The following is a 26,404-nucleotide window of genomic DNA, read 5'->3' as shown; positions in this document are numbered from 1 at the left end:
TCTCAATCGGTTATCAACTTAAAAATGTGAAATGAATCACACCTATGAAATTCAAGCATTATGGGTGAACCTAAAGGTCCAATATTTTATATGTTAGTCTGAGAGGCACACTGAGCTGGCTTTGGATTCTTTGTGTTGTAGCAGACGGAAGAGACCAAGTAAGGCCTAGACCAGTAGACCTGGGAAGGTCTCATTGTTTATAATGGAAAGTTCTGATAGGCTATATACTTTAGGGTCATAGCTAATGAAACAAGAAGAGGGGTTAGAAAAGTGATATATGATTGAAACTGGAGAGGCCTGTCCTTTGACTTCTCCTATCCCTAAAAAAATAATATCCCCAATTCACCAAAATCCAAGTCCTTCATGAAACATAAAGGTAAAGACTCACCCTCCACATAAGTGCATTACCACAAGCCTGGTTTGAAAGAGTCTTTTGATTTCTCAGAGAGAGAGAGAGAGAGAGAGAGGGAGGGAGGGAGGGAGAGGTTTAGAGAGTTACAGAGAGATCTAGCTAGAGAGAGATGGGGAGAGCTCCTTGCTGTGACAAGGATAATGTGAAGAAAGGACCATGGTCACCTGAAGAAGATGCAAAGCTTAAAGAGTATATAGAAAAGTATGGGACTGGAGGGAACTGGATTGCTCTTCCACAGAAAGCTGGTAACTTTTTGCCTTTTCTTTTCATATGTTATCATCTTGATCAGTGTTTCTTTTAACTTGTTACTGACAATTAGTGAAGGGCTTTGGTTGTGATTGACTGCAGGTCTAAGGAGATGTGGAAAAAGTTGCAGATTAAGATGGCTTAACTATCTCAGGCCCAACATTAAACATGGAGAATTTTCTGATGAAGAAGATAAGATCATCTGCAACCTCTTTGCTAGCATTGGAAGCAGGTACCTTCAAATTTTCTCACCATCTTTTGGTTCTTTTCCTTAAATCCCATTTTCTTCATATTTTCTCTGGGTTTTCTGTGTTTGATCTTTCACATCTACTACTATAAAGATTTTTTTTTTTTTTAAATTTATTTATTGGAAAGAGTGGGGGAATTAGAGAAAGTTACATATGTACAAAAATAGATGCCATATGCTTAAATTCTTGGGTTCATTGCATGCATGCCAAGTCTGAATCTTTTATGATTTGCATTCATGGTTTCTTGTGCTCAGTGACATTATTCTTCTTAAGGATCATTACTTAAATGACATTTTTCAAAGTGTAGGTGGTCAATTATAGCAGCTCAATTGCCAGGAAGGACCGACAATGATATCAAGAACTACTGGAACACAAAGCTCAAGAAGAAACTCAACCAATATTCCATGATGGGCATAATTCCTCACCACTCCGCCACCTTCTCATCTCTTCTTCATCACCAAACTTCAACCTCATCATCTTCACCACCATCATACAGAAGCAGCAACAACACTAGTACTCCTACTTACTACACACATCAACCCAGGTCTTTCACCAGTACTGCTAATCTGGAATCCCATATTCCATTTTCACCAAGTCTTTTAAGTAGTACCAATACTACTACTAATGCTGCTCTTCAAGTGGGTCAAGAGAGTTATGTGAGTCAACCCTTGACGCAACATTATCAAGCCAAAGATAACATCTTGATGTTTGGGGGTACCACTACTGAAGCAAGCTGCAGTTCTTCTGATGGGAGCTATGGTACTGGTTATGGTGAGGTACAGTTGGGTCTGCAAAACTACTTCTACAATAATGGTGCTGAAGCAAACAACCAGAAAATCATGGTGTCAGATAATGGTCTTGGTCTTGATCATGACCAGGCTCCATTAGATTATGGCTTTGAAGAGATCAAGCAGTTAATTAGCAGTAGCACTACTACTAGTGGTGGTTGCAACAACTTTTTGTTTGATGAAAACAAGACAGAGGAAAAGGTCATGATGTACTACTGATGCTGACTGTGAGTGAAATCAAAGAAGATTTGGAACAAGCTAGAAGTAAAGGGAATAGGGGGGATGAATTAAAGATCTTCAGGATTTTGGACTACTGGGTTTCTGTGAATGAAAGAAAAGAGTTTGGAGTTGGTATGTTTCTGACAGTACATGGTAAAAAAAGTTTCCTCTTTTGCATTGCTTTTAGGGAAATGATGTATGTCTAGGTAGCAAGTACACTTTAACTGCACTTATGGCATGGAGATATCAAAAAAAAAAAAAAAAAAAAAATCTCTTCCATCTTTTGAGGATCTGAAAGACAAGTATGTCCAAGTTGTTTTGTAATTATGCATTGTTCTTCTTCCATAGTCTTAATCATTTCAACTTAGTTAGATCTTTGTGGATATTATCATCTTCTACCTAGAGTTTAAAGATTAAAAATGACTTGATGTTAATCCCAATCTCAGTCTTCAATATATTATGTACAGAACCAGCAATATTATACAATTGAAGCAAAAATATATATTATCATTGGCGTAAGCAGTTGCATCATAACTTATATGAGGCACTGCAAAATGGCACACGTAACATGATAATTGTCATGGTTTATAAAGTATTGCTACTTTTTAAAATAATTATGTGTCTAAACCCATAATTTTAATTATCATAGCAATAATATGACAACAATTTGGAAATCTCTGTTTGTTTTATAACATGGGAGGTGGGTTTCAATTATTGACAACAATTTGGATTAAGACTTGTGCGGTAGTGAGGGGGGAAATGTGCTTAAAGAAAAGCTCGAGTTAATGATAAACTAATCCAACTAGCGAACAAAGGTCTATAAAGAGGAAAATTGAAGCCATTTGAAGTGCAAGTGTTAGATTCATATATAGGGGAAAATGATGCGTGTTTTTCTGCTGTTTTGTTTTCTACAAGAAAAACAGAAAGCAAGGTTGAAGAAGAGGCATGAATTGCATTGACCTCTTCACCCATTTGTCCGCCTCTCCTAGTAGATTAGACTAAATGGGTTTTGCCAGCTATAGGCATTATATATAAATGGGGACTAAACAACTATAATTGTCTTAAAGCTATGAAGAAAAGGCTAATGTCTTTTTCTAAGTGGAGTGAAAAAAGGTTAAAGCTAGCTGGGATATGAACTGACCCATGAAGTTTCTAAGCAACTTTTTGCCAAATTTTATCTACAGGATGGACTTTTGGGTGTTTTGTATAGAGGGGTATCTCGTATGGGCCTCATCAACTATTTGCAAATATCACTACTCTCAAGACAATTGGTTCTCCCAAGTCCCAATCAGTTCTTATCTTCACATTCGTTTAGGCGTTTAGCCAATGACTTGGGATATTTTAGCAATCTGATTAGTGTTAGCAGATTGCTGGTATCTTTTTTTATATGTCAACAAGGAGAAACATTTTTTTTTTTTTTTTGGCAAAGAGTAATCAACTAACATTAAAATGAACTAAAGTTACAGAACCCAGAAACTGGGTTGGAACAACAGACAAACATGAACAAGAAAGAACAAAGCAAACATAAAGCAAACACAAACTACAACACAAGAGCCATCCAAGGAGTATCCCAGCAAGGAGGACAAGGAGTAGCCATCCAAGGAGTATCCCAACAAGGAGAAACTTGTTCACCCAAAATATAACTATATTGGCTGAGTTTATAATTCCATGGGTGTTTGAAAATTGTTCAACCGATTCAACTCTTGTGCGATTGGAAGTATATTTGGTTGGAGGTTAATTCAACTCGTCTTAATTTTCTCCGTTTTCCACACTTGGTACCTTGGCAATTAAAGATGGAGTGGGAAAATTACCTGCATTGAATCTCTCAAATGTAATTTCGGTCATCTCATATATTTCATGAAGGAAATCAAGTAGCATATACACCATAACAACTATTGTATAAAGGGAAAATTCTGCAAACAGTACACCAACTAAATACCATTAATAATTTCTACACATAAAGTTCCAAACTTAGCATTTTGATACACGAAATCTGAAATCCGACCCACTATCTAGACACGACGTCAATGGCGTGTGAGAACCTCTGCCACCTGGTATAATTTGAGAGGTAAATTGGTCTCTATCTCTCTCTTACTCTGGTCACCCATCTCTCTCTCTCACCCATCTCTTACGCTGTCCGCCTTCTCCTCCACCTACCACAACTACGTCTCCACCATCTGCTCTGTCACCGACGTCATCGCGGTCTCTGTCAAGTACGGCCTCTTCCCGACCCGGCCCATACCCGCTTGCTACGAGGACTCCTGGGCCGCTCTCCAATGGGTCACCACCCACGCGAATGGAATTGGACCGGATCAATGGCTAAATGAGTACGCCGACTTAAACCGCGTCTTTGTTGGCGGGGACATCACGAGAGGGACCGACGATGATAAGATGTGGCTTTACATAAACAAGGAGAATGAAGAGTTGCAGGATAGGAGGCTGAAGCCGGCCGCGGAGGATCTGGGGCGGCTCGGGTGTGAGAAGGTGTTGGTGTTTGTGGCGAAGAAAGACCACTTGAACGGAGTGGGGAGGAGCTATCTGGAGGAGCTGAAGAAGAGTGGGTGGAAAGGGAGTGTGGAGATGAATGAGAATAAAGGGAAGGACCATTGCTTTCATTTTCATGAAACCAAGGATGAGGAGGATGTGGATTTGGTGAAGACAGTTTGTTCATGGTTTCGAGTTTTGGATCGACCCAGATGAAGTTCCAAATCGGGTTAGTGTTGTTTGTTGTGTTGTGCTTTGTTCTGGAGCAAAGTCCCAATGCATTAGTAGCCAAAGCTGTGATGCTTTGGGTTCTTAATTATTACTACTGGCAGGGCACCAATCTCAGCTTCATCGGAACCAATCTCACCTTCTTATTACTCTGGGCTACGTGTTCGAGTGCGACGTCATCTCCGAGGACAATGGGCGTAGGGGCTGTGGTAGTGATCAGTGGTGGGGATGGGGTTGGGATTAGAATTAGAATTAGGGTTGTGGTGGAATTAGAAGTGGGGTTGAGTTTGGTGGGTGTGGATTTGAAAGGTGGAGGAGATGCGGTGGTCGCCGAAGTTACAGAGCTTTCTGGGTTTGGGTGTGTAAGACCCCAAAAATTCGTTATTAATTTCTATTCGTTGGTACGATTTTATGGTTCGAGGGTGGAGCGGAAATTATTTCGAACAATTAGTCGCTTAGATTGCTTCGTTTCAATGATTGACTTTTTATATGTTAGAATTTTGAGAAAACTCCCTTCACGAAAGTCATAGAGCGCGTCGATACGAGTTCATGCATATGTGGAACGCAAAAATTGGAGTTTATATGAAGAAGTTATCGTATTAGGGAAAAGTTTCTATTTTTGATAAAAGGACGAAAGTTTTCAGAAATTGCAGAAAAGCCCAGATTTCCGAAACCTGAGCTCTCTTCTCTCTCCTCCCACCGGAAATCACATTTTTTCTTCTTCCGGCCATATCTTCCTTCTCCGGCCACCTTTGGACGAGCAACCACCGACGTTGGCTTCGTCTCTTCCTTGCACAGCTATATGTGGTGGTTTTGCGGCCTATCTCTTCCGCTACACTGCGCTGCAGCACAAACCCGATCCAACTTGAAGTTTAAGTCAACCCCGATTTGTTCCTTCTCTGGCCGCTATAGCTCGAGCCACCTAGCTTTTCAGAACCCCCCGAAGACGGTGATCATACTCCTAGAAGGATCTGAGCTGTGGACGGAGAAATCAAGCTCGCCGGAAAACTGGGATTATTCCTATTTTAGTGGCTTGCGAGGTAATTTTTTACCCTTTACGCTTTGATTTAGGCTTGATGCTAGTTGAGAAAGTTGTTGGGCATATTGAGAGGAAGAGTTTCATGTAGGTTTCACCACCTAACTCGGTGGTTGACGGCAGTCGCGCCGCCGTCTGTGGCAGTGGTTTCTGGCAACCTCCGGCCACCCTGGGGACAGTTTTTGTCCCTCTTTTCAATCTACACATCGATACGAACTTTTCGATGTACAATACATAATTTTTGAAAATCGTATGAGCAAGTTATGATTTTTAGGGTTTTCGATTCATTTCGGTTTTCAATCTGTGAGGATCCGACCGGCCGATCAACTTGTAGTTTTGTTATATTGATCGTATAAGTATTCCAGAGATCTCGGGTGGTCTCGGATGAAGTTTCGCCTCGATTGGCATTACTTTCGGGATTTTAGTGCAAACGGGATTCGAAGTTTAATCATTTTCGATTCGCGTACTAAGTTAAGATCGTATTATACTTAGATGACTGACGGAGCGTATTTGATACCTTATCTATTGTAAGAGAAGAGGCAGCAAGATTTAGAGGTGAGTAAATCTCACGTGGTTCATTTACGAACAAATTTACTTATTAGTCGGAATTAAGTGATAAATTGTAAATCGTTTTCGGAAATGAATATTTGTTTTAAATGATATGAACTCGATCGACTACAGTTCATAGGACTGCGGTTCACAGGTATAGAAAATAGATTTTAAGTATAAAAATGAGTTTCTCGATGTTTTTGTGATTGTGAACTATAGTTGGTATTAGTGGCATTCCTGTGTGGATGACCACGTGTGTATATATATATATATATATATATATATATATATATATATATATATATATATATATGTTGATGGAGTGACATTGTGATATGCATATGAACTGTGAATTATTCAGAATGTTGATTTGTGCGTTTACTCTTTATGGAAATACGTTATATCTTGGAATTGTTGATTTTGTCGTGTTGAAAGAGTAATCGAATTTTGGTAACATTGAGTCATGTGGATTTTAAATGTTCGGTCTGAGGACCTTTTGTCACATTGGTGATGGAGACAGTTATAAAAATCGTAGGTTTGAACCTCAGCCGAGGTGACAAGCTACGATTCAGTTAGAGCTCTAGTCTGTCTGCCATTATATGATATGAGGGTAACACGTGGTTACTTGTGACTAATGAACACACATTTTTAAAAGAGAGTTTCAAGTGGTTTTTTTTTTTTATTGTCCGATAAGGGACTTGATTTTCATATATGGTATGAGTTGAAATAATATGATTTGATCACTTTAGTGATGTAATGTTACCTTAAGGGGTAAGGATGTCGAGTTTTGAAAACGAGTTTTTTGTGAGATCATTTATTGGGAGTTGAAGGGTGATCTTAGACTTTGGCGTGAGTCGTTTGACTTCTTTATTTTCCTTTTTCATTCTAATTGTTTGATTTTATATGTAATCTCCTGAACTAAACTATATGCAGGAATTACTGTGATATTTTAGAATGTGTGCTTTTCGGTGATCTCCTGAACTAATTTTCTATGCAGGGATTATCGGTTTTTATTTAGAATGATTTGATTTATCACGGTAGTGACCTGTGTGTTCTTTAAAAAGAAAAGGATTCTGATGTTGGAATTTAATCATTGTGTTGATTTATTGTTCTTGAGTTGGAAAGGTGTTTTTTGTGTTATTTTAGGTTTACTGACAGGACTCGCCCCGAATTTCCCCCTGAAATCCGAAGTGGCCCTGCGGGGCCCACCTTAGAAGAAATTCTACCAAAAAATTTGGCAGAACTTCCCCTAAAATGGACTACCCAAAACCTGTTGAAAGACACAAAGTACTTCAAACAAACCAACCTTATACTCCTGGAGCCACCTGCTCCCCAAATCACAACTTCAATTTCTCAAATAACAGTCTCAACCCAAAAACAATATTAATCCCACAGCTTATCAGAGCAATATTAATCTATTAGGTATCACAGAAAACAGAAATAGAATGAGTACGCGGAAGCAATGCTGTTGGCTATGCCTCGACTCCATGTACGCCCGACCTCAACTAATCTAGCCTGCAAACTGGGCATTTGAAACCAAAGGGCCCAGGGGAAAGTACATAAAAACGTTAGTGTGAGTGGACAAAAATAAATAATTGTAAAAAACAGAAGAGTGTATACTTTCCCACAATTATTTCATTAAAAACTTTCGATGCATGCAATAATTATGAAAACAAGCCACGAGAAGCTCCTCTCAAGAAATGGGGCTAGTCACAAATAACCATGAAGAAGAATATAAATTCCGATGCTCGAGAAATAGGACCAGCCCCGCTGGTTAAACGGAAATCGGACTAGCCCCGCTAGTCAAGAACAACAATAAAAGGATACGGGGAAGAGAGTTCACCATACGGGAATGGAGCCTCTCAGGCTCTACCTACCCTCGACTGCCACTCACACATAGATTGTGCGAGGAGGAGAACTAATAACCTCGACTGCCACCCACGTGAGGAGGAGAATAAGTTACCTCAACTGCCACTCACAAACACAAAGTAAGTGAGGAGGAGACCTAATCGAATGACCCGAGTATGGTGAGGAAAAACATTCAAAAACCAGTAAATCCATAAGGCTTCCCCATATTTCTCACGAGATAAAATGTAATCCAACGACGTGACCCCGCACGCCAAAACTTAAAATATATAAGTGAGAAAATAATAACGAAACGACGGCGTGTCCCACACGCCAAAAATATTCTCTAAAACATAATTGAAGAAGCAATGAATAATATATAATAATTCCCTCGAGAAATCTCAATTCCAATGATATTCCAGAAAAAATCTTAAAATCGACGAATAAAATTATACATTTAAATTCCGGAAATACTTCGGAAGATAATTCGTCGAAAATCGCATGAATCATAAATTCAAATAATGATCATATATCGGATATAAACACCAAAAGCTTAGTATCCACGAAATATATCACAAATCCATTTCTTAAATCATAGTTGAGAATAACTCATAATTAATCTTCAAAAATTTAACCGTATTCCCGAAAACAAGTAAATCAAACTCCGAGCATAATAAATTCGTATCCGAAATTTATATGGAAAAACAATCTCAAAATTATAATCCAAGACAAAATATTATGCTCGATAATAAAATGATAAATAAATTATTATTTCAGGAAAATAAATGCATGCATCATTCTTAAAAATAAAAGTCCACTCACAGTACTATTTAGGCAACCACGCATAAGAGCTCCTTCACCCAGTAGTAATTTGATACGTCACCCTGAGAAATTAAAATCCGCAAACGAATGAATATTTGATGGAAATTAAATTTACGATAAATAGGAATTGAATTTAGATCCACTCCTCTATGTCCAAAGCCTTCAATTCTCATTGGATTCCTTCCAAATTTCACCAAAATCACAAACACAAACTCTTCATCATTTATGTGATCAAACTAGCTAAAAACAGATATTAAGTCACTGTTCACCCACCGCACTGTTCACTCGGCGGCACTGTTCACTCGTCGGCCAACTCCTCCGATGGTCACCAAATTTTGACAGCGGCTTCATCTCAACATCCTTAACACTTCTTTCAACTACCACCAAGCCAGAAAACAACAAGAACTACCTCAACAATTAAGAAAACAGTAAACCCCAATTTGTGAATAGTGGCCGGATTTCAATCTCAAAAATCCTCCAATAAATCTATGCAATATTATACTCAAAAGAAAACCCATGAGGTAAGGAAGAGATTGATACCATTTTTGCTGCCGGAAATTGCCGGAATCCGCACCGGAAGATCTCTTTCTTTCTTTCTTTCTTTCTTTCTCTCTCTCTCTCTCTCTCTTTCTCTCTTTTTTCTTTCTGGTTTCTGTCGTGAAGGATGGGGAGAATGGCTGGAAATGGGGCTGATCAGCCCCTTATAATTAAGGTGTGATGAAATGACCAAAATACCCCTCACACAAAAATACTCATAAATTTGGCATACAAACTCCAATTTATACGTACCACATATGCACGCGCTCGGTTTAACGTCCTCTACAATTTTCATGAAGAAAATTTTCTCAAATTTTGACCCGAACTAAAAGTCAACTTTTAGGGCCACTAAAAGTACCGAAACGACAGTAAAAGTGAAAGTAATTGCCGTTTACCGGGCAAATAACTAGTAAATTGGTACTTTAAGATACGGGACGTAACAATCTCCCCTCCTTATAAAAATTTCGTCCTCGAAATTTCATACCGCAGAAGATTACACACCTACCCAAAGTACACATTACGAAGAAAGATAATACACCGATCTCACAACAGTGGGTAAGGTAAGGCACATAAAAATATGCCAAATTGCTCAAAACATGTAGAACTTAGTTTCAAAAAATGATCCAAGAGTTGGGCGATTGAATAAGGAGATCAACCTTAAAAGGAACAATCCTCATTCGATGCTGCCAGGATCACAATACTTGTCGTCTCTTCTGTGAGTTAAATTTTCTTTTACAACCTCAAGTCACTACTTTAACAATCCATAGAGTCTCCAACCATCCCAACTACTCAAGCAAATCACAACATGTTTATAGCTCAGATAGCACAAGGTATTGATATCACAAGTCATTCAGTTGGAATAGAAGTATTCATGACCCTTCATATAAGTTGCATGGTGAAGATCCACCCCGTTCATCAACCATATTGTGATAATACATCAACCCACACTTAATACAATTTCAATTCGTACACGGATTTATGAAAAAGTCCAACCGCTAATAAAACACCACAAGATACTCACTGATAACCCACAAGTCCGTAACAAGCAGTTTCCTTAGCAACCACAAGACCGCACTTCCTTTTGTCTGTTTGTGCTTAGATTTATGATCGACTGTCATTCACGTAAAGGTCTCACAGTTGTCAAGCATAACAAAGGGTAGTCCCAAACAAACCCATAAGTTCTTAATCATATAGGTTATGGGGCCACTACACTTCATCTGCGCTACTCTGATAACTAACAGGAACATTGATCACGCCTTGAAATGACATTCCAAGTCAACAAGGAAAACTCATTTGATAGTTACCCTGCTGGCCACACTTAATATCTCAAACTGGCTAACTAGCGTAATCCCTCGAAAATTTTCTATAATTGTAATGTAGTGGAAAACTCTTTTAGATCAAATGTGTTTCAAGGAATCTACTAATTACCAATGTCTCTAATCAAAACTGCTAAAATTCCTTACATGTTAGTGTTTATTTAATGGTACGCAACGAGTACCACGTCGTTCGAAACCCGGTACAAAGCAAGAACCGTAACTACTCACTCCACTCCAGCCCAAAGACTCAAATCCAGGAGGAGATGCATCACACTAAAACTGTTCTTAGCTGATGCTACACTTCTTTAATAGTCATAGGTCTAACCTCTAGTTGAATCCACGTCGTTCTCGCTGGCCTCCAATGCCACAAATGATAATTCTACTTCATATGCCAATGTAATTCTCACCACCGAAAACACTACTATCCGTATTATTAGATACTTGACTGGAATTCTGATCAAACTTAAATAAAATAGCTTCCTTAGATAACTAGGAAAACTCTCTTTCCCAACTGCTCCACCAACCCCAAGTAGAACATTTCCAACCATCTGTCCGACATCACCACCTGACAATTCTATTACAGGTACGACATTATAGAAAAGTTCTAAATTCTGTATGTGTCAAATCCTCTAATGGACTATGATGTAACCAACAACACTAGAAATTACTCCAAATCTGATCCAAAGTTGACCAACTAGAAAAGAAATTCAACACTTGAAATCAGTCATGTCAAACAACGTTGAACTTGCAAGTACTAGAATATAGCCAACACTTCTTATTTAACTTAAGGCCAATACTAATAAACGACGATTGTCCTTACCGAAAAGAGGATAAAATAGCCGCAAATCCGCTCCGCGATCGACACTTAACTTATAAGATTTCAGCTACAACAAGGATCCCTATAACTTTCCTGTGCTAACCAAAATTGTACCAAAAACTTTTCCAAATCCCCTCACTAAGAATTTATCCAATAACATAACTCAACCATAGTGTCTCAACAATTAGTACTTAAATATCTATTAAAACCCTGATAGAACATAAACCCAATCAATTAATTCCAACTCAACTCCTACTTCCTGTTCAAGTCGTCATACCGTTAGACAAGTGGTGACCGGATTTCACTCGTACCAACAACTTCCGATACATTTCCAATTGAGGGCCACCAGGGTGGCAAAACTCGCTCAATTCCTTCAAAGAAAATCCATTACATGTATTCAATTCAAACAATAACCAACTCCCCGAGGTAGCTAGCACAATTCACAAGATCTTTCCTGGACAATCCTTAACATAAATCAAAGGACACCCGTCCAACATTTTGTATCACACCAAACAATATCCGGATCCGAACGTGGTCCCACCACAATAATGATCCAATTTCCTCAAAGTAATGATCACTGAAGTACGTCACTTCAAAACAGGCTACAATACCTTCCATCCAAAATAACAAGAGTCCTGGTCAAGCCTTGACTTAAAATATTTCCGGAGCCAACTGAAAACTTATTTCCTTAAAATTATTCCACCAACCACTAACATCATATCACAACCCATACGTCAGGCAAAACTTCCACCAAGAGCCTATCACAATTCAACCTTCAAGGCTACGTGATTCAAAACTCGAATCAGATTCCGTATCACCTAGTAATTCCGTTCGAACTTCTATGGACACCCAACAAAGCCATTACCGCTATTCCCCAATCTTATGTGTAACTGTTTCACTCAAAAGTGGATAACCAAGGACACCCATTTGCATAATATCACATACGAAGAGTTGATTCCAACTCTCCAAATTATTTACCGACCAAAGTCGCAACTCTATTATAAAACCTTAAGCATTCTTCCGATTCTCGAACTTCAAGTACATATAAACTGCAAAAGCCCACTCTTGTTAATCTCCCTACTCGTTATCATCTAAGACTCAGGAAGACAAAACTATAAGTTGTGGTATCTGAAATCAATTCTTTTATTCCGAGCAAAACTATACTCATACACCCTGGTTAGGGTACGACTCAAAATGACAATTTCTAAAAATCTCATCCTACTTACAATTCTCATTTACTGTTATCACTTCCCACTTATCAACATCAGTGACCATAGCCACTTGAAAACACAGCATCTAGCCATAACAACCCAGAATATTTCTTCAATTTTCCCTGTTGTCTACCAAAGGGTGATGCGTACATGACGCCGACATAAGGTGTCCAGTTGTGATACATTTCAATCTAGATTCTCTATAAATGATTTCCAACAATGAGATTCACAAAGAATCTCCATCGAATTCCCGTAATATTCCACATGCCACTTACAGGGTCGATCGTGTCAAGTAACACATTCCCCAAACTCGATTCAAAGTCATAACCATCATTATTACTAATTCCAATTCCAACAACAATCCTGATTCTGAATCAATTATAATACTCAGAGACAGCCCAAAACAATGGACACTCATCTCAAACAATCAAGCACAAAATAAAATTCCGGTCTCGCACCTCAAACCATGCCCCAACAAACTTGTTGGCATTGAGGAAGAAATACCCACAACATTTCCTCGAATCATATTTCACAGCACAACTCGAATCTGTAGAGTAGTCTTACTCTACCATCATCAGGGAAATGTGCAAAACATACGAACACTCCGCTACACAACGACATTTCTAGGAGGTCGGCGTACAAGAGGCATAACATCTAAAGAAAGAACCAATTAGACATGTACCGTACACACTTGATGAATACTTCAGCACCGAAGAGTATATGATGGGGAACCGCTGCAGTCGGGCCATCACTCGGGAGGTACTGAGTAACATCAAGCATATACGGTAACAGGATAGAAACAAGTCTACAGAATCTAACAACCTAATGCTCTGATACCAACTGACAGGACCCGCCCCGAATTTCCCCCTGAAAAGAAATTCTACCAAAAAATTTGGCAGAACTTCCCCTAAAATGGACTACCCAAAACCTGTTGAAAGACACAAAGTACTTCAAACAAACCAACCTTATACTCCTGGAGCCACCTGCTCCCCAAATCACAACTTCAATTTCTCAAATAACAGTCTCAACCCAAAAACAATATTAATCCCACAGCTTATCAGAGCAATATTAATCTATTAGGTATCACAGAAAACAGAAATAGAATGAGTACGCGGAAGCAATGCTGTTGGCTATGCCTCGACTCCATGTACGCCCGACCTCAACTAATCTAGCCTGCAAACTGGGCATTTGAAACCGAAGGGCCCAGGGGAAAGTACATAAAAACGTTAGTGTGAGTGGACAAAAATAAATAATTGTAAAAAACAGAAGAGTGTATACTTTCCCACAATTATTTCATTAAAAACTTTCGATGCATGCAATAATTATGAAAACAAGCCACGAGAAGCTCCTCTCAAGAAATGGGGCTAGTCACAAATAACCATGAAGAAGAATATAAATTCCGATGCTCGAGAAATAGGACCAGCCCCGCTGGTTAAACGGAAATCGGACTAGCCCCGCTAGTCAAGAACAACAATAAAAGGATACGGGGAAGAGAGTTCACCATACGGGAATGGAGCCTCTCAGGCTCTACCTACCCTCGACTGCCACTCACACATAGATTGTGCGAGGAGGAGAACTAATAACCTCGACTGCCACCCACGTGAGGAGGAGAATAAGTTACCTCAACTGCCACTCACAAACACAAAGTAAGTGAGGAGGAGACCTAATCGAATGACCCGAGTATGGTGAGGAAAAACATTCAAAAACCAGTAAATCCATAAGGCTTCCCCATATTTCTCACGAGATAAAATGTAATCCAACGACGTGACCCCGCACGCCAAAACTTAAAATATATAAGTGAGAAAATAATAACGAAACGACGGCGTGTCCCACACGCCAAAAATATTCTCTAAAACATAATTGAAGAAGCAATGAATAATATATAATAATTCCCTCGAGAAATCTCAATTCCAATGATATTCCAGAAAAAATCTTAAAATCGACGAATAAAATTATACATTTAAATTCCGGAAATACTTCGGAAGATAATTCGTCGAAAATCGCATGAATCATAAATTCAAATAATGATCATATATCGGATATAAACACCAAAAGCTTAGTATCCACGAAATATATCACAAATCCATTTCTTAAATCATAGTTGAGAATAACTCATAATTAATCTTCAAAAATTTAACCGTATTCCCGAAAACAAGTAAATCAAACTCCGAGCATAATAAATTCGTATCCGAAATTTATATGGAAAAACAATCTCAAAATTATAATCCAAGACAAAATATTATGCTCGATAATAAAATGATAAATAAATTATTATTTCAGGAAAATAAATGCATGCATCATTCTTAAAAATAAAAGTCCACTCACAGTACTATTTAGGCAACCACGCATAAGAGCTCCTTCACCCAGTAGTAATTTGATACGTCACCCTGAGAAATTAAAATCCGCAAACGAATGAATATTTGATGGAAATTAAATTTACGATAAATAGGAATTGAATTTAGATCCACTCCTCTATGTCCAAAGCCTTCAATTCTCATTGGATTCCTTCCAAATTTCACCAAAATCACAAACACAAACTCTTCATCATTTATGTGATCAAACTAGCTAAAAACAGATATTAAGTCACTGTTCACCCACCGCACTGTTCACTCGGCGGCACTGTTCACTCGTCGGCCAACTCCTCCGATGGTCACCAAATTTTGACAGCGGCTTCATCTCAACATCCTTAACACTTCTTTCAACTACCACCAAGCCAGAAAACAACAAGAACTACCTCAACAATTAAGAAAACAGTAAACCCCAATTTGTGAATAGTGGCCGGATTTCAATCTCAAAAATCCTCCAATAAATCTATGCAATATTATACTCAAAAGAAAACCCATGAGGTAAGGAAGATCTCTTTCTCTCTCTCTCTCTCTCTCTCTCTCTCTCTCTCTCTCTCTCTCTCTCTCTCTCTCTCTCTCTCTCTCTCTCTCTCTCTCTCTCTCTCTCTCTCTCTCTCTCTCTCTCTCTCTCTCTCTCTCTCTCTCTCTTCTCTCTTTTTTCTTTCTGGTTTCTGTCGTGAAGGATAGGGAGAATGGCTGGAAATGGGGCTAATCAGCCCCTTATAATTAAGGTGTGATGAAATGACCAAAATACCCCTCACACAAAAATACTCATAACTTTGACATACAAACTCCAATTTATACGTACCACATATGCACGCGCTCGGTTTAACGTCCTCTACAATTTTCATGAAGAAAATTTTCTCAAATTTTGACCCGAACTAAAAGTCAACTTTTAGGGCCACTAAAAGTACCGAAACGACAGTAAAAGTGAAAGTAATTGCCGTTTACCGGGCAAATAACTAGTAAACTGGTACTTTAAGATACGGGACGTAACAACTCATACGAGCTTGCAAAAGCTTACTGGGTTTGTTGTTTCAACCCGGTGCACTATTCCATGGTGTAGGGTTTATTGTGCAGGTTGGAGTAACATTCATTGGAGCTGAGGTTTGGTTGTTGTTGTAGCTTGGACGTAGAAGTGTACTTTAGTTTTATTCTTCTGCTGTGTAGTGAGTGTGTTTACTTGTTGAATTGTCGTTAAGTTTAATTTGTAAACTCTCTGTAAATTAATATGTGACTCTAAAGAACGAGTCCGTATTGATGTTGGTGAGCTCGGTTTGCTTTATCGCTTAATTTAAATGAAGAATTTTCTAAGTGTTTTCTTGTGCTTGTTAAGTTATTGCGTTTCGGATTCGAATTTCTTTATTCGAAATTCGGGGCGTGACAGGGTGTGTGGAGAGAGAGAGAGAGAGAGAGAGAGAGAGAGAGAGAGAGAGAGAGAGAGAGAGAGAGAGAGAGAGAGAGAGAGAGAGAGAGAGAGAGAGAGAGAGAGAGAGAGAGGAGATCCTTTTTTTTTTTTTTACCAAAAAGAAGAGTTAGAGTGAGAGAGTATTAAACTACCCTTTGACAAATGAATAATGACATAAGAGTTAATGGCGTCATTAACGTTGTGTATGAGTAGTGGATCGGGCTTCAGATTTCGTGTACTAAAATACTCAGTTTGGAACTTTATGTATAAAAATTATTAGTGACCTTTATTTGGTGTACTACTTGCAAAATTTTCCCTTGTATAAAAGCATAATAAATAGTGTGAGCTTAATAAAACATAGGGTTAAATATTGTTTACTACCCTCTACTTTCAATTTCATAAAAAACACCCATATGTTATCACATCTCGTCTAATAGGTCATTCCGTCAATCATCCGTTAACTGAAGCCGTTAACTCGCTAACGCGGCATGCCACGTCAGATCATGTGGCCCCCACCTATCAGGCAAAATTTCAAAATTCAAAATTGTCACTGCCTCTATTCTGTCTGGGTTCTCCCATTGCACGATGTTATCCCATCCCGTAACACAATCCCAATTCGAGAAAAATTGAAACCTAATCTTCTTGCTTTGAACAAGGCAAGACCCAAAAAATTGAGAGTTTCTGATTGAAGTCGTGAAGAAACGAATGCGTGTCAGTTGATTTGAAAAAGATTTTGACATGGCTGGCAATGAGAACGACATTTGGATACCCAGAAAAACGAAGGGCGGAGATGAAATCCCTCATTACGGTGAATTTGGTGTTTAAGGTTTTGGATTATGGTTTCAAATCTTCTAAATTGGTTTAAAGGGTTTCGGGTTTCGAAATTTCAAAATTGGGTTTAAGGTTTGAGCTTGGGATTAAAGGGATTTAAAGCTGGTTGTGGGTTTGAGTCGGGTTTTAGACTTTTAGATTTGTTTCGGGTTTAGGGATTCGACTTAGATTAAATGGAAGAAATGCTTCGTCTTAAAGAAGAAGAATTCAAAGTGGGCTCTGGGTTTTGAGAATCCATGACGAAACTGGTAGAGTAGGATTCAAAACTTTGTTTTCATAATTCATGACAGAATGGAATTGGGTTTTGCTATGACAAAGTAGTCAGCTAAATTTAGGGTTCGAAATTTCGAATCAGGAAAAAAAAGGTTTGAGATTAGGGTGTCAGTATGTTTGGGTTAAGACCTGGGTTTACGTTTTTGTTTGTAATGAGATATTTGGTTTAGGATATAGAAGGTGTTGAGTTCTGGAAACATGCTTCAAAGAACAAAATAGAAAACAATAGTTTTGGTACTTCCAGAAAAATGCTTTTTCTATTCAACTTTGATTTTTGCCTCATTTGATTTATTGCTTAATACGACATTCATGAAAAAGTTGTTTGCAAGTTTGGATTAAGGTATTGATGTGTTCATGAAAAAGTAGGTTGTAGATTTGGATGTTGGTGCATGTGTTGTCATTTAATAGTTTGAAAGTTTGGATCATGGCATTTATGTGTTCATGAAAAAGTAGGTTGCAGATTTTTGGGTCAGATAAGAGGCAAGGAGAATTTGAGAATTTTGCTTAGAGGTGGGGCCCACAGGATTTGACGTGGCATGCAACGGCGGTGAGTTAACGACTTCAGTTGATGGATGATTGACGGAATGACCTATTAGACGAGATTTGAAAAGGTAGGGGTGCTTTGATGAAATTGAAAGTCCAAAAACTGAATTGATTTTGGACCCAAACTATAGGATAGTAACCAGTATTTAGCCCTAAAATATATTAACCATGTAATATTTATCCTATTTAACTGGTTGGATAAATATATGGAATACATATGACTATCTTGTACATCAAGATATGTAGAGATATTCAAATTATGTATACTTGGATTGGAACTCAAACTCTTTGATGGAACTGAGCTTGAGTTATCCTAAATGCACTATAAAAGAAGGTCCTTGTGTACGTTCACTCTAAACACGTTGAAATATAGTAGTTATTCCATATAGGCTTTCACATTTTTGAGTGCTTCACAAAAGGCTTCCTTTAAACTTCTTCCTTTTAGCTTCAGCTCATCCTCAATGGCAGTCCAAATGAATGAACAAGTTTAGCATTCTATGTCCTTATTCATGTTCATATCAGTATGTATATGTTGTACTTGATGATTGACTACTTGCATGTATGAATGATGTGTTTCTGTTGATATTATGATTGATTGATTCTGTTTTTTGTTTGTGGCAACATTATCTTCTACTGATTTTATATGCTGGGACTCTACTCCTCCATTTGCCTCATCTCTTTGTAACAGAGATATCAGATTTTTCTTATTTTTATTTTAACTGATGTTTTCTCGCTGTGATTCTCATATGCGTTAAGCCATTGTATTCTATTTTTTTTCCTTCAATAATTTTTGCTCATTTTTTCGAGATTTCATAAAAAAAAAAAATCAACCTATTTTATTTATAAGAAAGAGAACCTCACATAATGAGCCATTATATTATATCTATTTGTGTAATTATGGGTAAAGGTGTGGCCATGACATGAAGATATATACGCACAATCAATTTTGTAATTTAGAGAGCTCGCACCTTTGGATTATTGCCTGCATCGTAAGATGGTACTTGAAGGATGTAACTCGAATCTCATCAAGATGAAGATTGTTGAAAGATTGTGGAAACATGTGACCTAGATTAAAGACATGTGAGAATAGCTTTTTTTTTATAACAACATGTGAGAAGAGCTTGGTATTAGTAATGACAGTATAACTGAAGCAGCCTACATGAATAATGACAATACCACGTTGAAAGTGGGCCAAAATTAAGAACAAGCAAAAGATAAATAAATAATTGTGCGAATATTACTCACCTCATCATTGGAATGAAAAGTTGGAGAAAGTGGGGGTCTGTTTCTTTGGTTTCCTTGCCTCCTTTCCTAAAATGGAGCTTTCAAAACTCGTCATGAAGAAAACTATTTTTGGGTCCGGAATTTAGGTTGAAGAGTAAAATTTCATTGACCTTCGTGAATGGAGTTCTACTATGGGTGCCTCAGTTAGAGCTGTCTCCTTTCCGACTCAATATTATATAAAAATATCTTAGGCCGAAAATTATCCTATATCAGTCATTTTTAAAATAAATAAGATTCGGCCCTCAGGTGGGGATATTGGGCCTAGATTGGGATTCGAGCCTTTCCTGGGTGTGGTTTTGGGCCTGTTTAGGCTATAGTTTTTTTAATTTTTGTTTTACTTTTGGGCATACATTCTTTTTTACAAAAGGGTGTTAGGTTTTTTTTTTTCTTTTTTTGAGTAGAAAAGATCGACAAGATACTAGTTGCTTCTTGGTTAATTTTATTTTTTTTTGAACCAAACCCCAAGTCGGGTATCCATAGTTATATTCATCTAAAGCCAGAATAGGCCGTTACATACCCTTCCGCTGTCATTTAAGGACATAGACAGACAAGAAGGTAGTGGTAGTACCCACAATGGTACATAGAAATAGACCTACTCATTAGATATTCATGTGCGTAGTTATAGCGGAGATCCTCCTTTGGTACTACTCCAGAGGCGCTAGAGATACATAAAGTGCACATAACGTGCATTAACTTCCTAATACAAGGAATTATTGTAATTAGACTAACTAAAACCATAGAGATGGGCCTAGGGCAAAAAACCCTAGCCCAAAATTCTGCAGCCCAAGTAGCTCAAGAAGAAGGCCCACTCAAGGCCCAACAAGCTTGGCTTGGCCCAAGATCCGGCCACCCCCTCCAAACCACCAACTTCCAGCGCAGCCCCTCCCCATTGCCGTCTCCGTCATGTTCCCGCCGCCCCGAGTCCGCCACCGTTCGCCACGCCTGAAAATCCGACGAACACGCCGCCACAAGAAATACAACAAAACTACCACCGCCACAAGCTGCGTCATGCCCCAGTGTTGGCTCTGTCATATCCCCACCGACCCGAGTCCGCCACAGTTCGCCGCTCCTGCAAACCCGACGAACCCCGCCGCCACAAGAAACAAGACGAATCCAGCGCCTCCACGAGCTGCAGCACCACAAATCCGTCTCAATTTCATCGAACCCGATCGACGCCGCCACAGATCGCGCCATCAATCCAAGCCTCCAACAACACGAGATTGTCCACCTCCCAGAGATCTCTTGCCAGAAACTCAAACCCGACCCTCACCTACCAGAACACATGAGCAACCCCATTAAAGGACTACCTGAACCCTAAAATTCAGTCCCCGTCCGGCAGCAAAACCACGTGACATCGACGAGGCCAAGGCCAGCCGAGGTGCCAGGGCCGCCGCCGGACGAGAAGTTTGCACCTTGGTCGTTGTCGAGCTAGGGTTTCTCTCAAGGGGAGAGAAAATTTTTGTTATAAATCTTTGGTTAATTTTATTTGTTCTTGGGGCAACTTAGTTTCTTGTTTTTGCGCTTAACCAAAAAAGGTGGGTGTGCTGAGTAGTATGCTTGTGTGAGGGGTGTGCTAGTATAGTGTGCTCTATGTAATGACTTTTTTTTCTGACAGCCCTATGGGCAAGTCATTATTGTATTGCTTGCTGAATTGCATAATTGATGACATTTTCAACTAAAAAAAAAAAGAAAAAAAAAGAAAAATTACTCTCAACATTACAGCATATAAGGATCACTTTCCATAGTAACCACTTGTGAAAGGAGAAAGAGCTTTTTAGGAACACGCGGAGAGAAAAAGGAATTTTAGAGTGAGCCCTCTCCCGGCCGAACGCCGCCGGCGCTTCTGCCGCTGCGTTCCGGTCCGGGAGAGGATGGTGGTTCAGGCTAGCAGCATGGTCCATTGGCAGAGTTACGGTCCAGGAATAAGGAAAGGGTGTTCGAGCTCGGGGAGGGCAGATCGATCTAGACATGTTCTTGTTTCGGGGGCGAGAACAGGCAAGGAGCAGCGCTGGGGTGCCGGCCGGTGGTGGGTTTAGACGTCGCCTCTGCTGTCAGGATCTGGGCAATGGCTGGAGCTGCGTTCTCATGGTGGAGATGCGCCCAGAGGGATTCCGCTTCGCTTGGGGATCCGACCTCAGACTTCGGTCGGACTTGGGAGCAGTCTTCGACAAGGCGCGACGATGCAGCGGCGTAGGGATGCGGCGCCGCGGCGTGGTGGTTCTGGGCAGAGGCGTGGTGATGCTGGAGTGCGTTGGCAGCGAGTTTGGCTGGCGACGCTAGATCCTTGGATGCAGTGGTGGTTGGGCCGGGCTTTTGCATTTAGGCCTTGTTGGTGGTTGTTTGTAGCTGATTATTGCTTGTTTGGTTGTTTTTTATTCTGTTGTTGCTTTGTCGGTAATAAGCTCCAACCGTGTTCTAGTTGGAGGCAGTGGCCTGTGTACCAGTCATTGCACCTTGTGTGCCTGTTTTGCTCTAGGTAGGCGGCGAGTTCTTTGCACTTGAAAATGGTCGCTGCCTCCTAGTAGCAGAGTGAAACCAAGTGTCACTGGATGTTGTTTCCAGTGGCATCATGATGGGAAAGCTGTGCGTAGGGTAGTTATGCTTTGCTGTAATTGTGTTGCAGACCAAGTTATCTTTCCGTTGTGTCACCGCTGCGCTAAAGCAAATAGAGTCGCCAGTAGAGCGTTCTTTGCTAGTTGGTGCTTTGTTGAGTACAAACAGTTAGTAGAGACTCCGGATAGTATTTCAGGATGTTCTCTAGCTGCTTATTGTAATAAGGAATTTAGGCTCATTGTCCCCCCCCCCCCCCTTTGTATTCGACAGTTTCTTTAATCAAGCCTATCAAGGCTTGAGGGCTGCCGCACCGCCCTTTTTCTAAAAAAAAAAAAAAATGATCACTTTCCATTACTTTTTATTGACTAAAAATTTAGTGTCTTACACATATATTATTGGTTTTTGGATGGATTCTGGTATAGCTAAATTGTATTTTTCCGAATGATCAAGAAAAGACAACGTTAATTCACATGCCCCTTTCGAAAGTTTGCTTATAGGAGGGATGCCTTCTAGGTAGTGCAACACAACCGCCACTTTTCAAGACATAAATTAAAGAAATTGCTGAAAACTGAAAAATTATCCATAAAATACCTCGACAATTTTCTATACCATGTTGAAAAAGATGCTCATCATACATCGTTGAAAGGTGACGAGTTGCGCAGCCCAAAGGACATCCTCTCATAACACTCCAAAGGGGCATGTGAACATCCTCTTCTCTTAGTCCTCCCGAATATTTGATCCTCCTATATAATCAAATGCCTTATTGTAATACTGCTCTAGCAGTTTCACTTTTCTCCAACATGTTTCAGCCATTCTCGCATCAACCATTTGTCGGTCCCAAATACGATATTTCTCTGGCTTGTACCTCACTTTTACGTTTTACTTCTCCACCAATAGATGGCGATGAGCTCTCCATGAGCCCTAAGTGCAGCTTCTTCTGCATGGGATCAGAATGCAATGTAGACCAAAAAAAACACTTGAAAAACAATTTATCAGGATCCCAAATTAAACAGTGATAACCAGGAGACCAATAATAGTCAATATAGTGATCATGTTTTGCATTGAACTAATTAATGCTAATTATATTAAAGATTCTTTTATAGAGAAATCAAATTTTCTGAGGAAAAAAAGGTACCTATATCAGTGTCGTCCTGAACCTCATCCATAAAGCCTCGGTGCAAAATTTTATCTTTGCCTATAAGATAAATCTTATGAGACAACTCACTTCGCTAGCTTTTCTTTTATAGAGGATACAAACTAGGAAAGTAAATATAAACCCAACAAGGATTAGGAATATAGTTCAATTAGGATTAGAAAACGTAATCATATGGATAACATAATTCATCTTCGCATCAAACTATTCAGTGCATGCATGGCCGGCCTTGAGATTTCGGAAGCCTAAGGTGTTCCGATGAACCAATAAAATGGGGCTCACTAACATGCCTGAAATTTTAAGTTTACTAATGTTTCTCCTGGATCGAAAAACTTAGAACAGAAGCTACACACGAATGAATTCTAAATTTCAGGGCACACAGTAATCACATCGTCTTTCTCCCGATACTAAGCCAGATAACCTATGGCTCGATATATAAAAGATAATAGCATTATTGCAGAACAAGAGGTCATTTATAACACAGATAGTAATCATTATAAGTTGAAGGATCGAAGAGCTAGGTTTAAAATCGAAGAGAGAAAGTACTTGAAGCGGTCGCAATATGAAGAGCGCTAGCTAGAGAGATTTGTGTTATGAATTTGATCTTATCTCCAATTCGATGTACGAATATAAGGGTCGAATTATCATCGTTCTAGCAATACTCAATCCTTCCAATAATTTTGACCACTATAATTGGTGATAATATGGACTTGTACAACTTTAACCGGATGGAAAGGCTGTTTCATGTGGAAAATGTAACAGTCAACCCAAGTGAATCGATACGATACTGACATACGTACAGGGTTCAAGTAAACCGTACCTTATCTACAATTCCTCAGCCAATTCTTATAACAGCAAGGTCATGAAGGGTTTCAGAAATTAATCTCCCCCATTAATGGTACCGCAACCTTCATTGTTAGCCATGTGTTAAGGGCCGCACTTGTAATGCCATAAGCAACCTTATCTAGGGTCATTAGTTAAGTCTTTGGTTGGTTGTTTGTGTGCTAGGAGTATTTTGGTAATTTACAAATTATGTATTTTATTTTATTTAGCATTTAGTCTCCTCAGCCAAGTGTTTGTTTTCCACTGCCTTGGCCATTTAAGCCTGTTATGCTCTTTAAGGGGGTTCCTAGTTGACATAGTTTGGACTACGGAAGTAGTATAGGTAAGCACATGTACTTTTGTCTCCCTTCACATCTTACCATCAATAAAAGAGGAATTATTCAATCATCTGAGTCCCGTGAGATTGCTTCTTGATCTTTCCTTTCGATTATTCATTTGTTCTTCGTGGTTGCCCAACATTTATATAATTGTGTTCTTACTTGCCGCTAGCACCATTTTAATATCGTGTGGCTTTCATTGTTCCTTGCAAGGTACTCACTTGGCTGACTTGCCTACTAGCAAGTGCCACGTGGTCCTCTTTGCACATAGCAAAGTTAGGCCCGTGACAGTTGGTATTAGAGCCAACTCGGCTCAAGAAGCTCACTACGATGACGGGCAAAATGACAAACCAACAACGATTCGATTGGCATGACCAACAACTCGGAGAACTTGCGGGGGTGCCCGACAGATTGATTGATATTACTGCTATGTTGGACCGCGTCGACTTAGAAGGGTTGGCGGTGCAGATGACAGAGGTGGAGAGCCTAAAGGACGGAGTTGAGGGCCTTGACAAATCAAAAGCTCGAGGAGGCGGAAGGGAGAGAAATGAAGAAGAAGCTCCTGTTCCGAACGAGCAAATGGAAGCGATAAGTGATGCCCTTGGTACACTCCAGGTGATAGTGGACACTATGGTAGAAGATGTCTGAGCCACCATTAATGATGCTTCCAAAAATGAGCTAGTGGAGATGAATACCAAGCTCAACTTGACCATCTGTGCGATGGGAAACCAACCTATGACGGACTACAGGAAGGTGAAGATACCGGAACCTCAAGCCCATGGAGGGGTGCGAGACACCAAAGAGCTTGAGAATTTCCTATTTGATATGAAGCAATATCTCCGAGCAATGAAGCCGGACTCGGAAGAAGTAAAGGTGAACATGGTGACAATGTATTTATCGGGTGATGCTAAACTGTGGTGGAGAACCAAGTATAATGACATCTAAAGGGGAGTATGCACTGTTGACACATGGGAAGATCTGAAGAAGGAGCTCAAAACTCAATTCTTCCCTGAGAATGTAGAATATATTGCCAGACGCCAACTGAGAGAGCTCAAGCACACCAACAACATTAGGGACTTTGTGAACAAGTTCTCTGTGCTCATGCTCGACATCTCGGACATGTCAAAGAAAGACCGGTTGTTCTATTTCTTGGAAGGTTTAAAGCCATGGGCCAGGACAGAACTCCAACGGTAGAGAGTCCAAGATTTGGCCTTCACCCAAGCTGCTGCTAAAAGGTTGACAGATTACCCCTTCAAAGAAAACTCTGTTAGGAAGACCCAGTCCTTTTCGAATATAAATGTCAACAGAACTATGAGGCCTGGACCGAGTAGAAGTAGGGGAGCGGTGTCTAATTTTTCCAACTCAGGAGGAGGGGATAGGAGGACAACCAATGTGAGGGACACGACAACCTCCAAACTTGTTGCCTCGACAGGGACCTTCACCCCTCGACCTTTTAATCCCTCAGGCTACATGCCAAAACCATTATCTTGCTTGTTATGCAGAGGACCTCACCGAGTGAACGAGTGTCCTCACAAGATAACTACAGGCCCATATCTAATCAAAAGAAACAGAGGACCAGCAAGAGCCATATGAAGAGCCTGGCCACATGCTAGCTTTGAGATTCCTGGGGGCAGGGGAGAAACAACCACAGTCGCCCAAGAAGTCCCGGGCTAAGCGCTTGATGTTCGTGGATGGTTATATTAATGAGAAGGTGGCTAAGAACGTGATGATCGACACCGGGGCTACTCACAACTTTGTGTCGAAGACCGAAGCACGAAGGTTGGGGCTGAAGTTGGAGAAGGATATTGGCCGCATGAAAGCTGTGAATTCCAAGGCCTTGCCCACAACAGGACTATCCCGAGGGGTACATCTCAAGTTGGGTCATTGGGAGGGAAAGGCCGACCTTGTAGTTGTCCGGATGGACGACTTCGATGTCATATTGGGGATGAAGTTCTTGTTGGCAAACAAAGCTATTCCCATTCCTAATGCCCAACATTTGCTCGTGATGGGAGAAAGGCCGTGTGTGGTTCCGGCAAGAATCAAGCAACCAAGTGAACCCCGTCTCTTGTCTGCCCTCCAGTTCAAGAAAAGCGTGA

General features: G+C 39.9%; 1 protein-coding gene and 1 long non-coding RNA gene across 3 annotated transcripts; one reads left to right on the top strand and one right to left on the bottom strand.

Annotated features, from left to right (window-relative positions):
* The first annotated feature begins 332 nt into the window (after positions 1–332).
* LOC133721758 (transcription factor RAX2) lies at positions 333–2,267 on the top strand. Its single transcript, XM_062148469.1, has 3 exons — positions 333–657; positions 761–890; positions 1,214–2,267. The coding sequence occupies exons 1-3, from the start codon at positions 522–524 to the stop codon at positions 1,911–1,913; spliced, it is 966 nt and encodes a 321-aa protein (XP_062004453.1). The 5' UTR covers positions 333–521; the 3' UTR covers positions 1,914–2,267.
* Positions 2,268–7,501: 5,234 nt separating this feature from the next.
* LOC133723791 (uncharacterized) lies at positions 7,502–15,607 on the bottom strand. Of its 2 annotated transcripts, none has more exons than XR_009853272.1 (6): positions 15,357–15,607; positions 15,084–15,145; positions 9,418–13,938; positions 9,151–9,282; positions 8,878–8,939; positions 7,502–7,732 (listed from the first exon to the last, which is right to left on the bottom strand). It is a non-coding gene; the product is annotated as an uncharacterized LOC133723791 (long non-coding RNA). The 2 variants fall into 2 exon arrangements; XR_009853271.1 differs by having other exon boundaries at positions 9,151–9,254.
* Positions 15,608–26,404: the final 10,797 nt, after the last annotated feature.

The sequence above is a fragment of the Rosa rugosa genome, chromosome 7 (assembly GCF_958449725.1).
Source record: "Rosa rugosa chromosome 7, drRosRugo1.1, whole genome shotgun sequence".
NCBI classification, from domain to species: domain Eukaryota; kingdom Viridiplantae; phylum Streptophyta; class Magnoliopsida; order Rosales; family Rosaceae; genus Rosa; species Rosa rugosa.
Note: the sequence above shows the minus strand (reverse complement) of the source record. Positions and strands in the feature narration are given on the sequence as shown.